General features: G+C 35.1%; 1 protein-coding gene across 4 annotated transcripts in view; it reads right to left on the reverse strand.

Annotated features, from left to right (window-relative positions):
• LOC129005757 (nucleolar protein 4-like) overlaps positions 1 to 17,890 on the reverse strand; it is a 55,936-nt gene extending 38,046 nt beyond the window's left edge. For 2 of the 4 annotated variants that reach the window (XM_054434755.1, XM_054434753.1), the window contains exons 1-2: positions 17,761 to 17,890; positions 12,285 to 12,296 (exon numbers count right to left, since the gene is read on the reverse strand). In XM_054434755.1, coding sequence (XP_054290730.1) covers positions 12,285 to 12,296; positions 17,761 to 17,799 — 51 coding nt within the window. In that variant the 5' untranslated portion in view covers positions 17,800 to 17,890. Of the gene's footprint in view, positions 1 to 12,284; positions 12,297 to 17,754 lie in introns of all 4 variants that reach the window. The other 2 variants (XM_054434754.1, XM_054434756.1) reach the window with 2 other exon arrangements.
• Between the last annotated feature and the right edge of the window lie 808 nt (positions 17,891 to 18,698).

Consider the following 18,698-nt stretch of genomic DNA (forward strand, 5'->3'; position numbering starts at 1 on the left):
ACACAAAGCTTAGTGCTGTACCCTGTCTACCCTGGTGATTATTTGATCAGGTTAAGAGTAGCAAGTGCCAAACTATCGAGTCTCCACCGTATGGTGAAATCGAAAGAAGCTTATCAACGAATTTGAGGACAATAAAAAAATTCAAGTGTAGTGATGTTTCCTTTGTGTAGATACAATTAGGTGTACTAAATATTTCTTTACGAATTGCCAAGTATAAATCAAATATCTTGGTATTTTATGTGTATCCAAACAGTAGGCAATTTCATTGCTTTCAAATTAAATAAAACTAAGCTAATAGATGGGGAACGTACTAAGGCGTAAAGCCTAGGTTTATTTCTGTTGTATTTAAATCATTATCTAAGATCAAATTTCAGCGCTTGGTCGTGTTTTGTTTTCAGCTACGCAAGATCACGCAAAAAGTAAACGTAGCCAAAATTGTACCCTCAGATATTGTATGCTTATTGTCTGATTAGCAAATAAGTAAAATACTGTTGCATCCATGTACTTTCAAACCGTTCATTCCTTTTTGGATTTGAATGGCAATGGACGTATCGTTACACATTTTGCAACCTTTTAACAAAATTATTGATTCCCCAGTATTTCAACGCTCGCCATGACTAAATGTGTGTAATATTAATTACTTGATCGAAAAGTAATTGTGTAACTAAAATATTCAAAGAATAATTGACACTCCTTGATCACTGTTACCAACTCTTTCCCTCCCTAGATGAGTACAGTAATGTAACAGTCCCGTAGTTCACTAGCAGACGCCCCTCTCCCACTCCCCCCTCTGTTGGTTATTTTATCTCTCGGACGCAAGGTGTCAAAACTTTACCCCCAACTGTCAACTGCGACCCTTGCTGCACGGTTAAAAAATCCTCTGGACAAAAACTGCAGTTTTTCTCGTAAAACTTTCCGTAGTTCTTAAATCCGTAAATCCGACACCTCTTAGCTTTTGACCGCACACTGTACTTTTCATCATATTTTGTAGTAAGTACAATATTATATTCTAGTCGCTTTTCGGTTGGTATACGTTAGCAGCTGCATCTTTTAATGGTATATTTTTTTTGCATTTTTATAAACATTTATAAAAAATCTATTTTATTTTTTTTATCTTAAATATATTTTTTTACTGTGTAAATTATTAAATATCAGTACTAACCTAACCCAGGGATGGTTACATGTTTTAATATATTTTTACTGCTTATGCAGATTTGTCTCTATTAACTACTTAATATTTGTACACACGCTTCTGACTTCGTACATTTTTAAACTTGAATTTCAAAAATCCAATCCTCACTCTATGTACAGTATATTAAACTCAAGCGTTGTACAATATAGTAAATATAAACGCTATCTAAAAATAACTCTCCCTTCAAATTAACTTTTCAACATTGAACTGCAAAAGTTTTTGCTTATTAGTTCCAGCTCGGCGTGGCACGCAGACACCCAAACACAAAAGTGGAACAAAGCGCTAAGTTAATCGCTCATACCTCTGTACTGTCAATGGGACTCGCGCCCTCTCTCTCGCACACACAAGTACCGTATCTACCCCTCTCTCTCTTACACATAGATACCCCAACCCCTGACACGCCCTAGAGGGAGGGTTACCCGGGAAACAGGTGAACCCAACAAAGGCCTCTTTAAATACTACCTGTGCCGAAAACATGCCCGCCGCGCCCGTCTGAATTATTTAGACCCGTCAGCTAAGTGGGTGCTTTATTTAGCCACCTCTGCCGAAGGTTGATTAGCCCCACAAGGGAATAGCAGCGCTAACTATAATAGTTGAGAGTTATATTTGAATTTATTCATTTTGTAGTCTCCAGAATTACTGAATTGAATAATCAAGGTTATATGTCTTCTGTCCAAGCAATTTCTGTTTAAGTACGATGGCTACGTATACATATCGAGGTTATAATCCCATCATCAGGACTTGTCGTGCATTATTTGCGCCAAAGAGTTCCTTAATTATTCCAAGACCTCAAAGGTTCCCAAAAAAAGTCCCTTAGTTGCGCCAAGCCCAAGTAGGAGTGAATTGCCGGCAGAAGGAATAACCTTGTTTACATGTCATCCTAACATATCCTGACCTAACCTACTCAATTATACAGTCAAAGAGGGCTGCCACTCGCGGCCCAGTTGATGAACTTTTAGGGTGGCTCCCTGGAGTAGTTGGCGCAATTCAGGAATACTCAGGTTAGTTGGCGCAATTAATGCCCACCCTTCAAAAACACGAAACGTCTTCGCAGACTCGTTACCGTACTTGGGGGCACAAAACACACATAAACACATTTAAACATTAATTTGTAACATAAAGACTTGAACAATTGAAGATTATGAAGAAGATATAGTCTCCGACTCTCGGAGTGTATGTTACTGTATATTAAACTAATTGATATTAGTATATACACATAATTGATTGATTGGCTGTAACTCACGAACTCTGTAATCTAGTTTCTACTGTCCAGTAAAACTATTTTCAATACATTGTTAAAGAAATACTTATTAAATAATACTTCGAAATTTTTAAAATTTATTGAATCAAAAATGTCAATGTCTGCTTGAAAGTAGACGAAAGAAAACATTTAATTCAGAAAGTTGTCCTGCAGTTTATTTTTTCTAAATAACGGCAAATAGGCTCTGTTGTATACGGAAAGCAGACAAAACATATCTTATCCGACAACAGACATCCGTGATGAATTTTGTTATTTTCAAGACAGAAGTGATACTGTATCAAAACAGTCACGACGTACTGTACTTAGTTTTTAAAAGTTAAATTATATGATAAGTTCCATTAAACTGTATCATGTCGATGGTATAGATAGCGTCTTTCATGAACATTCGAAATTTCTGTCCATCCCATATTAGTAAATACGTATAGTTAATTAGATATTCAATTAGTACATCACATTGTCTTTATATTCATATAGAAAGATATTGTCAGACTGTTTGGATTATGTTAGAATAGTTTAAGTTACGTTCCGTAAGTTAAAAAATAGTTCCATACAGCTTCGAAATCCTCTCCATTTTTCTATATTTTACTTAGTAAAATTAAATCAATATATTTTTATAAATTATCTATTCATTTAGATAATTAATACATCTAATAAGTTTTATTGAAAGTCATTTCCTAATCCTTATAGTTAGAAGATCAAAGTAGGTTAGTTCAAGTTAAAGTAGGATTTAGTTAAACCTTCGGTAAAAATGCCAGTGACATGCAAGTTAAAATGTCAACTGTCAGTAATTCGCAGATAGCATTTGCATAGTCTGCATGTTGGCAATGCGACGCAGTTAACTACTGTATTAGCCATTTTCAGTTAGCCGGTTCGACACTAAGCCGGCTAATGCTTTTGACATCGACCCGGCGGAAACGATAGTAAAAATTTCAGTTGGACATTTGTGAGTGCCAAACCTCCATTTCCTATCCCATTTGGTAAAGCTCGGTGCTATCAGTGTTCGCTTATCAACCATCTGAAAACCCTCGAGTCATTCTTGCTGGATCTTTTTATATTCAAAGTATACGTTTTGGTTATCTGTAAGATTTGTGTAAAAATGAGCACTTTAAAAGTTTCCTCTAATTTGTATACTGATTGTATATGTTGTGATTTATGGAAGTTTCTTTTACAAACCAGTTATTTTGGGAGTGTTGCTTTTTATAAAGGGAAATACAGTATACTTGATTTGTTAAAATTAAGTTAAACATTTTAACAATAAAAACGGTATTTCTCAAGCAGGAATTGCAAGGCTGAGAAATGCACAATCAATTAAGAACAAAAGTGTTGCGAGCACACAAATTCACAATTTTGAATATTTTGTTGATCAATGAACATAATAAATGGACAAATGTATTTAGCAACAGAAAACTGTTTATTCTGATGAAAACGCTAACTATTGATAATATTATAGCCAAACAAAGTGAGGCATTGTCAAGACGAGCGGCAGTCGTACATATTAGATATAACCTATAAAAAATGAGGGTGGGAACACACTTGTATTACACATACACATAACACTTCTCACATATCTAACAAAACACTAGTGATTTTCAAGGGATGCAAAACTAAAAAAAAAACTTCTTAATTCCATTACTGTCCGGTAAAAATCTCAAGTGCAAAAAAGTGTACACGACAAAACGTACACATGGAGGTGTACACCGTATACGCAAATTAAGCAATCTACACGCAAACCTCCGAGCAAGGTCAAACATGACCATGAGTGTACAGTAGTCGAGACAAACTGGTCCAGGAATATATGTAAATTGACTCCAGAAGCAAGCGCAGGGAGCCAATGGGCCAGGAAGCGAGGCAAGTGCAAGTGCAAGATGTGCAAGCGGTGCAACCAGCTGTCACGTGCAACCGTGCAACCTTGGCAGCAAGGTCGAGTGGTTCAGTTCCTGCTCTGAAGGAAAAATGCTGCCCCTCGGGTAGAGTATCATCATGGGCACTGGAACTGTGGAGTGTGGAATAGTGGACGGTGGACCACAACCAAGGTCGGGCAAGACCAAGCAATGAGGAAATAGTGGACTTCCTGGGTTGAGAAAACGCACTACTTAGAAAGGAGAAAGAAATCCTAGGCGAAGACCAAGGTATTGAGAAAATTTAATTTTTTATGTTTCGCATTTGATATACCTTTTTCGTGAATTTGCCAGTGTACACCATCATAGTCTAAGCAAAACACAACCTCTACAGTTGGACGTACAAAACTAACGATAAAATTGGCTTCAGCTGTTCCATAAGGATGACAAATCTACTAAAGGAATATGTTTTATCTATGACACTATCTCCAAACCACTAATTAATTTATTCCATCTAACGGTATACTCAAATAAGATAAAAAGATATTTAAAAGACAGAAATAATCAAAAGCTGTAAAATGAGTCAAATTAATATTCATATGTTGCAATCACCCTAACCTTCCACTAAACCCTACGGTTGTGCATTTTCATAGTCAAGTTCCTTAATAAAATTATTACGAGTAGTAGAATTATAACTGAATGGAACATACTATAATCAATAACTTAGTCTATTTTTATAGCCATTGAATATTTTAAATCCAATAACACGATCTCTTTACTGTTCGGTTATAGACCATCCTTGGCTCAGCTGAAGGCAGTTTTAGGTAATCTACCTTTTTGTCCGATTTAAGTGGGAGTTTTGTTTTAGTTTTTTTGCAGAGTAAAAACAAATTGTAAACCTAACATTAGTTACCTAACGAATTGTATCACCTAAAAAAACATTAATTTGGTCAACGCACTCAAACGTAGCCAGATTGACGCATAGTAACACGCTTAAATATTACGTACTAGGATGAACGTGTGCTTGTACTGTTCAAAGTCAACCATAATACCTTTCATCTTTTACATTTTGTCGAAAAATTCTAATATTTCATGTCCAATCTCACACCTTTTCAAGTCCAGTAGCCAAGCGGGAACAGATTTTGTAATATTTTTAGACGAGACGGGCGTAACTCGATTGGTCCGACATAAAGGCACGCAAAGCCGGGTTAACTTAATTACGCGCCGCTGCTAGCACTAGTGTCGCTGTGCCTACTGTTAATATACTGTTAAAGTTAATGTCGTCGTCGAATAAGGTTTGTATCGGTCACTATGCACTGATTGTATTATTTTTAGTGTGAAAAGTTGTCGATGAAAAGGAATTTTCCTAGAGGAAGAGACATATTTTTTTAGGTGTATTTATAGGTTATTTGAACTTGATTACGTAATCACATATTTAACGCCAATGTCGAGATTAGAACCTGTGTCTTCATGGCAGAGTTCCCGCGCTTTTAACCATTAGCATGAGACTATCCGTGTCCTTGAATCATAAACTGATTGATCTAGAAGTTTATATGGACCAGCAGTTGCCAATTCTCAGTGCTGTAAGCCAGTAAGCAGATTGTGCTAGTGTCTAAAATTTTATTTTCTACCTTGTCTTTGGTTACTGACATAGTTGACGTGACATAAAAGATGCTTTGCAAATAAGCCGTCCTATCATTTTGACTTGGCTAAAAAACCCGCATATTCGACAGAGAACAGCAATTTTCATCACCGAAATCTGTTGGTGACTCACTTCAACTGCGTCTATTTTGATTTAATATCTGGTGACAACTGTATCACCTAAATCCATAACATGGGGGTGGAATGTCTACTTGAATATAGTTTGTTTTCCAATAGATTATTGAATGTGAAATATTCTTCGTTATAACTTAAGTATTTATGGTTAAGATGGATAGCTTTGAAATTGACATCTGTTTAGCCTTACATTTTCGCTTATAATCGTACTAAGGATACGTGTTTACAAACGAAATGATAATTTCGAAGTAAAATAAAAAAGGTCTGGGCCTTTAGCGTGTCTAGCACTAAGATAACACCAATTCATTCCCATCAAAAACTTCGTGAATTTTAAACAGAAGAAGAAGAAACCAAATTTTGATATTTATTACGTATGTGTTACGATACATTTTTCAATTGAATGTTTCCTTAACATGTTTATTTGGGTTTAGAGGCATCAAAACAACTCAATAATGATTCCAAACCCAAAATACATTTACTTCCATAGTGCTCTATAATACCAAACATCTAAACTATCTTTCGACAATGTCCAAAACTATCTCATAGGTTAAAGCGGTCCAAATCCCACATAACTCAGGACTCAACGTGTCCGGTTGTACAAATGGCGACTGATAACATCAGCGAACCGTCAGCACTCAGCGCTGAGTTTTTGTAAGATGCGAGAGCCAAGGGTTGTGAGAAATGAGGATTTTTGGGCCGCCGGGGCCGAGGGGTGGGTAGACCCTTGTACGAACCTTCCCCCATCAAATAACCCTAACCCCTCCCCCCTCAATTAATCCCCCCGGGCTCGCCACAACCCTTGGCCGTACCTCGAGTTATCTGATCGTGGAAGAATTAAACGAAAGTGTGACCTGTTGGCCCTACACCTGACAGGATGTGGGGTGGTAACATATACGTGGATAAACATTTCCTTGTTTGAAACGTGTGTTGATGTCATAAAAAATAGTTTTACGTAAGAAGTATAAGGGTTTTAATAAGTAGTCAATGTATGCAAATGCTAAGTTAATCTAAGCAGGAAGATATGCATTTTGAACTATTGTAATATAAACATTGAACGGATTTCCTTCAATTAGTCTACGTCTATTGATTGAGTTTGTGAAACTTAACACAATTCCTAGATCTGTGTAGGGTACACTTACTCTTCCTAAATTAAAGTAAGAGAGTGACTGCAGAATATTTTATTTATTTGTACATCACTCATTTTTCAACCATCTGAATAGCATAGAATCTTTTATTATGTAAACTATGTCTTGTCGATCATTGTGTTATTAACTGGCTAAACCTTCCCAGATTTACTATGATTGTAGTGCCTAAGTAGGTGCCACTCTATCAAGCAGGAGCCTATAAAATAAGTATTTGCTCAGTACATTAGTTTGCAAGTATGAGTAAAAAATCTGAATATCGTAAGAGACCAATTGAAGTTTTGGTATCATACCAATCAACATTGACCATTAACAACTTGACGATGTAGACGCTTGTTTCGAGAACAATTTTTTACCGTAGCGTGAAATGAACGGTAAGAAAAAATGGATAGAATACGTAGTTTTAATCTGTATCTTTTGTTTATTTCCAAATAATTATTTCTGTCCGGTCATCGAGAATGGGCAAATTAAACATTCCACTAAAGCAGTGGACATTACTCGATTAGGCCTACTACATAGGGAGATGCAACTACTGTACCGAAAAAAGCCTACAAGAATATATGAATCATTTGCTATGCATTGACAATTGTAGGATGAAATAAAGAATTATATATGCTTGGACATATAAAGCTTTGGTAAGGAGTTTAAGACCATGATGATCAATAATTGCCCTTTCATAGTTCTACCAAGCCTGATTGACTACCACTTCATAGTATCAGGAAAACTGATAAACACTGGCTGAACAATTTTTATTTGGCCTTTCAAAGAGAAACTTAAGTTCTATTTTAGACTTTTAAAGTTAAATTAACACCTGTTATGAACGTTTCTTTGGATCTTGAACCATCTACACTATCGGTTGGCTTTTACATAATTAGATAGTTTATATTCAACAGAAATGTGCGGTGATTGATTTTGTAGCTACAAAGATAGAATAGACGCTCAATTAACAATTTCAACAAATGAAATGAAGTTTCTAAACCGGGATGCAAATTAAAACTTTATAACTAGTGGTTGACAAAGCAGTTAAAGCACAGCCAGGTGCTACTATTGGAAAGGATAGCTATTGATAACTGGAAATCTAAAAGACTAACTTGTACTAGTTATCATTATAAATGCTTTTGAGTTTGATTAAATAGATGTATAAGTTAACTTGTAAAATCAATTATGTGATTTAAACCATCAGCTAACAAAAGTTTACAGAACAAGTAAATAACTGAACATTTGTACGCTGTTTCTCTTTTAACATCTTGATTCATAATCGAAACAAATCAACTGGTTTAAACATTACAAAAAATGCTGTAATGTAACTATCCAAAATGCTTCGTATCATTGATAATTGGAGTTATATCCAAAACTATGATAACTTGCTATGACAATTAGGTGCTATGTGTAATTCTTGTGAAAAATTGCTAAAAAATTAAAAAAAGTTTTCCCACCAACTCGTTGCTTTGGAAAACGTTGTGAAAACTATGCGATTTATGTGGTCATGAAGACACTCGTCCACGGCCTCCGCGATCCAAGAGGCGGTGTGGTATGACCAGGTGATGACGCGGGAGGAGAGGAGAGGACTGCTATTACACAATCTAGGAGGCAGTAGGCTAAGGTCAGCTGGTTGCAGGCTGCAATTAACAGCTGACAAAAACCGCGGGACCTGCCGTGCGACAAGACCTGGGACTGGGAACTTGCAAGTTTGTACCATTGGTTTTGTATTTTGAGAGGATGGGATATATAGCTTTGAGATACTAGTAAAGTTTGAAATATAAACGTTGGTATTAATGTTTTGCCAAAAAATGTAGGTAATTCAAGAGTTTGCGTCAGTGAAATTGTAATAAACACATTAATGGACTAACAACAACACCCTGGAATTAAAAGCACTACAACTAACTGGATTCTCATTAAAGCCCTCAAAAATGATATTACAACGAATACCGCCACAGTTGAGCGCACGAGTAGTCGAGTAATAAGATTCTTTTCTCAGTAATACGATTATAAGCTTAACATGTATCCAACCCATTTTAGTAAAAGTGAGTAATTAATCACCCTTAAACGACATTTTTGCCATAATTGTCACAACTGTGATTCGTTACTATCGTTACTATGTTCACTTTTTACATACAAAACTCATTGTTTTATACAAAATTGTTTGACCCAATGACCCAGTTTACTGCCGAACTTCATCAATTGTTATATTTCAAGTCTAACGATTTCACTATTTATTTCAACACAGTATTGCTTAAACAAATGTATGTTCTTTTACGATTCACCAACTTTTAAACTTTCACAATGTATTTTACAACACTGTAACAAACTTAATTGTCAAACATACACTTAACGTTTGAACTCCAATTTTTAAAGTGGACAGCTCATTATGCACGCGTCATTTTTACACGGTTCACAACCGGAGCGCATAAATAATGTTGACTTTACAGGCAGCCATGTTCGGCCGTGTTTTATTGAACTAGGAAGACCCGGACACTGAAGGGGGTGAGGGGAGGGGGGCGGACACGGGTCACCTCTGTCTATGATTGCACGTCATAAATTAGCGACAAATTCAGTATTTTATTGCCAACGCCATCGCGAGCATGCGCGGACACTGTAGTATACATAATCAATGCTCGCGGTCGTGGTAATCAGTGCCAAAAACGGCGGCCACAGCATCTGTAGCGACTGTACATCACCGTGAACAACCATAGATCACCATGGCAACCATGAACAATCATAACACACCGTCAACTATGTGCTATGGCTTAGATATTCAAATTATGCTGTGGAATCATAAAAAAATAACAGCTTTATTAATTACTTCTATATTCGCCGAAGCAACCGTAGTTAACCATAAATAACCATGAACCGCCATACATCGTCGTATACAGGTAGATTTTCATATTATGTCGTACCAGGGGAAAATAAAAGCTAAAATATCACTAGTACAACACAAGTTATTGAGTTAGGGGGTGCAAATGGGCGTAAATCAATCATGGATATTAGAACTATAACAGTATGGATCATAAACATAATAAACAAATGACGTCAATGGCCCAAAAGTAAACATGTTTGTATTGTTTTGACCAAACTGTCAAAAAACATCCAAAACAAGCTGTTAAGGTTATTAAGATTCTAACCAGTGACGTAATTTTATGTTTATGATTCGTACAGTTTCTGTTCTAGTATCCGTGATTTCAATATAAATATGAGGAAAGGCAATTATTGTGAAAAAAGAAGTACTGTAGAATGCATAGTTTTGTTACTGAATAAGATCAGCTGATTATTCATCCAGAATTATAATACTAAAGCCTCACCATACCCGACAGCTAAGTTCAGTAGTTTTACCTAACCCGCCATAAACTTCCCTATCCCAAGCGCGATGTATACAACTTCTTTACTTCTCGAGTGATGTAAAGTTGAATAAAACTCACTCGGTGAGGTAATGAAACCCATTTAAATAACATAAATATACCTCTATGGAGCCAACGACGTTCAACGCTAGAAATCAGCTGTGCGCTTGAATTTTATTGTTATGTTTTGAAGAATTTTCCTAACCTAGCTTTTGTTTGTAAATTACCGTTACTGTTAGAAGATGAGTGAAATGGATAATGAAAAATATGGTTCGTAACCTCCTGTATATTGTCGGGTCAGGTAAATAGCTATTACACCACATAAAAGCTATTTACTTTTCTCAGAATCTCTCTAGTGATCTTTTGATTGTAAGAGGAAACCAGGAAACTACTCAGCTTAACCCAGCAATTATATTGATGTTTTTAATTAACAGAACTTATGAAATTAATATTAATTGTGTTGTAGTACAAAAATACCTCAAGGAAAAAGACTGTAAGACAAAACATAGTTTTACGAATTCGCAATGCCACCTAGTCCTGAAGAGGCTGCGATCATTCCAGTGACAAACAAAACGTATTAGACGTATAGAAAAAATACAGAAAATATAGACGATTTACTCAAATGTACCACATATAGCTTTAGAGTATGGAATTATTTGTGAATATATGAAATTCTTAAGAAATAAAGAATAATCTAGATTAGTATTTATATTTCATAAGAACAAGGTTGAATCCAAACAAAAAATATTTAAACAAGCATTAATATCAATAGAAAAAAAATCGAATTTTGTTTGTCAAAGAAAATTACCGAAGAAAATTACACAGATTAGAAAATTAACTTTATCAACAGTCCTTAAGCATGACGTCTTAGGAAAAAACTATAATCAAGTCTACGTCCAACAAATTAACTGAGTGAAAAAGTTTCAGGTTAGCGGGACGGTATAATTTTCCAAATATAACTAGTGACAAGACCCGAACAACTTTTGTCGACACTTTGTGGGGAGGGGGGGGGGGAGTTTATTGTCCTCCCACAAGCAACAAGTAGAGAATAATTTAATTGTCTTAGTCCACCGAACGACTATATTAAATTTGAAAACTTTTGAGGCAGTATTTGAAACGAATAAATCATAATTTAGTACTTACAATGTTTAATCAGCACTTTTTTTGTAAAGTTATTTAGTGATAAATTATTTTTAATAAATTTCTATCAATATTGTTTTGACTTGTTTGCATTTAAATTAACACTTTGGTAAAATGTTAATTAATATGTTTTAGTAGGACTACTATTATGTTTATTCATCATTTATTTTCTTAGTAGAGAGCAACTATAAATGAATTGAAATTGAGTTTGAAATATGTAGCCTATATATTGGTGGTGAATAATTTTATTGACAACAATACATTTTAAAACAGTTGATATAGTTATAGGAAACCTATAAATTAATATAAGTGAAATATTTGTTGGACATTATTTCATATCTCTCTTCGTACCTTGAGACCTTATACAAGTAAATGTTTCAACTTATTACTATCCAACAAACATTAAAAAATCTGTCCAAGGTACTTCAATTTAGGATCACTTAAACTTCAATTTTATATGCTTCAGTTACTTTAAATCGCTTGATGGTTAACGCCACATCTATTTAACAACACAAAACAAACATGTTATTACAAACTTTAGCCAGTTGTTAGTAAAAGTACACACTTAACATACATACAAGATTGAGAAGACCCACATACTTCAGCGGAAACCTGGAAATCACGATCTTAGCGTCAAACACTTGAAAAATGTCACTTTACAATTAAATAATACCATTGGAAAATCAAACAAAACTTAAAACACTAAAATAATTATGCTTAAAATCTACGTATTAGGTGTAAGCAAAATATAAATTACTTTATATCCAGTTAGTACGCTACGTGGGTTTGTGTGTTTCCTTGCAATTAAAATACGTTTTACTAGTGTACCTGTTGCTCGAATTCGAGCAATTGCGAAGCATTACAGGCGACTCACGAAGATTATGGAAATACTCACGATCTACACAACAGTTAGATATAATCAAAATCTTTTGTAAATATCTTGTCTTTTCTCAAAAAGCTGATCTTGTTTTTAGTGTTTATACAAATTTTTCCCTCTCATAGCCGCATTAGGTAGTCTATAATAACGATTATAAATGAAAAAAAAACATTATTTCTTTTCTTCTACTTGGTTGTGTTCTATGACTTTTTCTATGTTTTCATTGTTTGCAAATCGGTTAGTTCAATGATTGCTCAAGAAATGTAGCATATTGTTAATTCAGTTTTATTTTTAGCCTATATCAAATTGTCCAGGATTTCTCGCTTTTTCCATTGTAATAATTTCACCAACCCAAGTTTCGTCTACAGATGCAATACGCCAAAGAATATCACCTACTTACAATCTCCAAGAAGTGGTAAAAAAAGGCAGAAACCAACCCATACAATAGATATAAGTTAACTCCATAAGAAATAATTTTAAGAGTTACTGTGATATTAGGATTTTCCACTGATTTGGTAATAGAACATTATATTGCAAAACATGACACGATGCAGAATAAAATCGATTTTAAAATCAGAAAAACCCATTACATTGCAAATACTGTACTTCATTATGGCAATTTAAATATTAACAGCTGTTGCATTAAAAAGTAGTGTAGAATTATGCATATAGTCGTAATGTAAACAAATCTGAAGTGGCAACTTTAAAGGCTTCTGGGGCAGAGCCCCAAGGGAATTTACCTCTTTCCTCTTTTGATGGCTCATCTACAGACCAAGACCTTTCTTTAGAGACCCCTACCAAGTTTCTACGCCCAGCCGTTCTCTCAAATTAGCTGTGACTAAAACACCGTTTTCCTCCATAAGAATAACATGGGATGGGAATTTAAAGGCCACTGGGGCAGAGCCCCAAGGGAATTCACCATGTTTCTCTTTTGATGGCTCATCTACAGACCAAGACCTTTCTTTAGACACCTCTACCGAGTTTCTACGCCCAGCCGTTCTCTCAAAATAGCTGTGACAAAGAAAAACAGTTTCAAATTAATATATAGATACCCCCTTCACACTTTTGTAAGTCAAGAGGCATTTATCAATTTTGTTAAGACGTATATACTATACAAACTCAATTTCCTCATATATATTGAATCTTTCTAAATTCAACGATTCAAAAATCTCGTTATTTATTTTGCAGGACACGATGTATTAAGAATAAGCGTTTCAACATTTTAATTGTAAAGCCTGTGTCCAGCAGCTAATTAAGTACTATCATTGCGAAGTGTACAGATGGATTAAAAGACAAACCTCTTTTGCCATTCTCCTAATGAATAAATTAGGCCATTGCCTGATTTATATATCCATAGTAATCTCTATCAATACCGTACAATACCAATCACGACAGTGTGTTGTTTCATATGGAAGAACGGATTAGTTTAGAATGAACAATTTTACTAACATTCTGATTATTTATAGTTGAAATACTTATAACAAAGCCGATTTTCAAGTACAACTATGCTTTGTCTAGTTTCAGCTACTTAAAATGTAGTGTTATTTCTAGCATTACACGGTAGCCTTCTAATTGTACTTCTGATACCTTCTTTGGGCGATTTCGAATGTCTAATGTATGTATTTAGTTACAGTAATGGCGTAATGAACAAAAATAGCTGTGTCAAGTTTTGAACCATCCTAAAGCTATATCCAGCACCCAGGTGATTTTTAAGTCCTTTTCCAGATGATTTCGATTCTATTGTCAACGTTAATCTTTATGTTAAATAAAATCACACACTTAGCGTACAACAACTCTGAAGTATCTAATTTGTATTTTCGATATGGTCAGAACTAACATTTGTGAAAGGCTGATTACTTTTGAATTTTGATACCACCGATCTTTTCTTCGTCACCCACGGATGTACGCGGCGGTGCAGCCTCACAGACAGACAGACAGACAGAGGGGCTGTGTGTGATCGGGGTCAAGAGTGGCGGTGTTTTTACCCACTGCTCACCCGTCCATACTAATGTAAAACACACAGGGTTTCCTGTGAACCTTGGGCAAACACGCGACAAAGAAGGCGGTGAAAAACACAAACGTTGGTTGTTCCCGCTTTTGGAACGGCCATGCGTTAAACGAGGTAAATTTGAGTAACTGATTATTTAGAAATTACCACGCAGCACCACAATATACCCGAGAAGTTGAGAAATTTAGGATAATGCGAACATTTTTTAACAGAGCTAAAATCGGTCTCACGACCGTTTAGTAGGATATTTTACTGTGAATAACTACTGTAGTACGTATATACGTATTTAAGGCTACCACAATCTAAGTAAATAAAAACAATACATTTTCCTGTCTAGTTATTTTAAACACATTACATGTGTGACTCACCACGAGCATTGCAAATATTTTGAAAATGAAAACAAGGTAAATTCAAGTAGATAATCTTTATTTGCAAATGATAAGCCCAATATAAAATCACATTCAAGGAGAAAATCACAGGGGAAGTTTCAATTTAAAGTGTAAACACCTTATTGGAGTATGAAATTTAAAATACAAACATCACCCATACTTGATGAATTTTTAATTTCATGGGGGCTCTTGCCAAAGCCAAATTATGCTAGCATAATCAGACATAATATCACAAAACCTTATTGGAATTGGAGATTTAACTTTCGTACAGGGACAAGATAATATAATTTTTCCTTAAATAAACCACAGATCTAGTATATAGCATCTTTGAATATTAATACATAGTAAATGGTAGCAGGTACCCACACAAAAACTATTATTTTATTTAAGAAAACACTTGTATTATATTTATAAGCTGTTGCTGATAAATAACGAAGGTTTATCTTATTAAAAACTAAAGTAATTGAAATTTAACTGTTATCCGTCCCAGATTTATTTTAAAAGGTTTTGGATTTAATCTTAAATATGTTACACTCACCGTAAACCCCATGAGCAAATTTTCCGATGTAACAGATAATACCCCGGCCTAAAATCTTATTTATTAAACTCTGTACCACTGTCGGTCTGCCGTAGTATTGAATAGATTTAGACTAGAAATTAATCACTCAGCCGGTTACCGGTTGTATCATCAGAATTGCAGTGGACTCATCGAATTTATCGCACTCCTAATCGAATATTTTAGAACTAACTCAGGTCTCTACAAAATATTGGAATTTTCACTCATACCCGTTTCTGATCACTTTATTTAGAAGCAATTTCTCTATCGTACTCAGCAATTTTTAAAAAGGTTGTCTTCGGAAATTGATGACGTTTACACGCTTTCCTGGTTTTTTGTCCAATCATTAACCCTTTCATTTCAGTCACTAGGATATAAATGCACCAAAAGATTGCGACATTGTTTAATAATGTAAAACAATTTGGTAGTGTATTGTGATTCATTATAATTGACGTTTTCGTGTTTAGCACGTCGTATTACACGCCCCAATCATAACTCTCAAATCGCCATGAATACGAATCCTTATTTTATTTTTCGGTTTCTCTCTTCAAAATAGCGATTTATATACATGAAACTTTATTTGGTCGAACGATTTATGGTTTATTTGTATACCAAGTTTGTATGTTTTACAGTTTTTTGTTGTAAATAAACTGCACAGTTACACAACTCCGGGGTAAAATAACCAGCATAAGTGGACATAGTGGACAAGTTCGCTTTCCCGATTATCGCAAAATACCCGCATGAAGTACTAACCACTAACTGTGAAAAGGGTGACGTGGAAATTGTGGAAATCGACTTTTCACCCATCACTGACTCTCTACGTCGCTTTTATGAACTAGTTCTTTAAAAATGGGCGAAATGCCACTTTCATTAAAGGTTAATTCATTCACGTTTTGTAGGTTGATTTACTCGTAAAAAATTGCAAACACCATTTTTTTCTAACCACTGATTTATAATCAAAGTATACTAAGTATATATTTATAATATTGTATTTATAATCAAAGTTAATTATCTCGTACGTATGATTCACCTCCAAATTTTATCAAATTGTAATTATGATAACTGTAAGGATATCGTTGAAGCGTGTAAGTTTTGACGATAAGGAATGATTAATTCAACTGATTAACATCATATACGGAGTTTACCTTATCAGTAACCTTTGGGGTCCTAATTAGATAACTAATCATTAATTTGGAATCTTTTGCAGTTTCTTAGATTTGTTTAGCATGAGAATCAGTTGCTACCAGGTAGAAGAGTTTGGAAATCGAAATCGTACTATTTGTTTAATTAAAAAAACAATAGCCTAAGCAAGTTAAATCGAATAAATTTACCACGAAAAAAACAAATAGTTAGGGTATTGCAACAAGTAATGTATAATGTATCAGCAATAATGTATAAAAAGGCAACTTTCAATTAACACCCCTCTTGCATCAGAGTCAAAACACAGTATAGAACATGTGCAACTTTCTGGCGTATTTTTTGAATTTATAGTACTTAAGTAGCCTACTTACGTTTTATTAAACAGAAAATTAAGGCTGTGGGTACAGGGATAATGAAAAATATAATTTGATTGTAACCTGTATTTCCTATTAGTTAGTGTTTCAACACGACGTTTCAGAATGCAAGAAACTCTTCTCGTTTTCAAGTTTAATTCGCATAATTCGTCAATCCAACCTAACCTAAGCGGCGTAACCCTTAAAACTCCTCCCTTTTTAAGTAACCGTTTACTGATTCGCCTATCTAACCTAGCATAACCCTTAAAACTCGTCCCGTTTTCAAGTAACATTTTAATTTGCCTTTCCAGCCTAACGCATCTGGTGCAAACCATTGCCTATGCACATAAACATAGATATTACATAACCTTAAACAATATACACCACAATACAAAATTGTGACAGAAAAAAAATATTGGAAACCAAAACAAAACACAACTACATTTATCAGTCCGAAGCCTTCGAAAATGTTGAAACACTTAAGAATGAGAAAATTCCTTAAGTTTAACTTTAAATATTAAAATTATTCTTCGAAATCATGAACTTTTAATACAGTATAATTTACTTTTATAAAATTGTTTGCAAATTCAAAACTGTATTTAATTTTCTAGTTATGCAAATATAGTTTATTGTTTTAAGATTTACTAAAGTTCTAACTTACTAATTTCTACAGACGTCTACCAAACAATGAATCACTGATAACCTTTATCAATAACCCTTATCACAACACTAACATGCGACACTGACACTAACTTTGATCGGCATGGCGCCCAGTTTCCTCTTGGCGGACATGGTCGGAAGGTGCGATGACGTCCTACCCTAGACCTAGACCCATGGTCCTCACCACACTAGTGACGTCACGACGGAGCGAGCGGGTCCGACGTCTGGAGTGTACTGACTAGTGACTACTGTCACTACCGGCGCTGGGCGGAGGTGGTGGGCCGCAGGGGGCGCGGGGGGGAGGGAGGCACCGATAACGTGTGGGAGCGGTGATAATCAACAATAGCCGTCAAAAACTCCGGCGCTCCAACCCGCACCCGCACGGCCGCTCCCTACGCCAATTGACAGAGTTGTGGCCCCAGGTCGGAGTTTTTGGAAAACTATTTGAAATGTAGAATTATGCATGTAAAGATTTTACGGGGCAACATTTTCCATCATTGAATTGGGGTGTAAAAATTTACCCCATGAGTAAAGGCTTCAATGTTCAATTTTTGTGTCTAGGCTTGGTAAGAAAGTGCCAATTTAGGACGTTTGTAAATTATGCATGTTATAGGTAAGATGTAAAAATTGTACGATCTCTAAAGGCTCTTTCAGATTTGATGGTAAAGTTTTCAGTAAAGGCCACTTTACGGGAGTTAAAATTATTGATTAATAATTAGCATGAGCATATTGACGTGCTTGACGAGTTAGTTGTTCTATACATCTGGAACGTTTGTTTGAATATGAATATGCTTGAATGTGACGAGTTATGTGCGGGTGTATGTCACATTTTAAGGTTAGACACTCTTATTTTCGTGATTCTCTACCCTTTATTCTGTGTTAGGATGTTCAAATTGACGTTAATAATTATTAAATATAATCAGTTGTCTGTATAGTTTTACGGATCAAATCATGATAAAACATATCTACGTTCTCAATGAGTAAGAGTAATTCTTTACGGGCATTCCTCTTTGAATTTGGTTAACTAATTT

Source organism: Macrosteles quadrilineatus, unplaced genomic scaffold, assembly GCF_028750875.1.
Source record: "Macrosteles quadrilineatus isolate MER2022 unplaced genomic scaffold, UCM_ALF_1.0 Scaffold_32__1_contigs__length_1466915, whole genome shotgun sequence".
Taxonomy (NCBI): Eukaryota; Metazoa; Arthropoda; class Insecta; order Hemiptera; family Cicadellidae; genus Macrosteles; species Macrosteles quadrilineatus.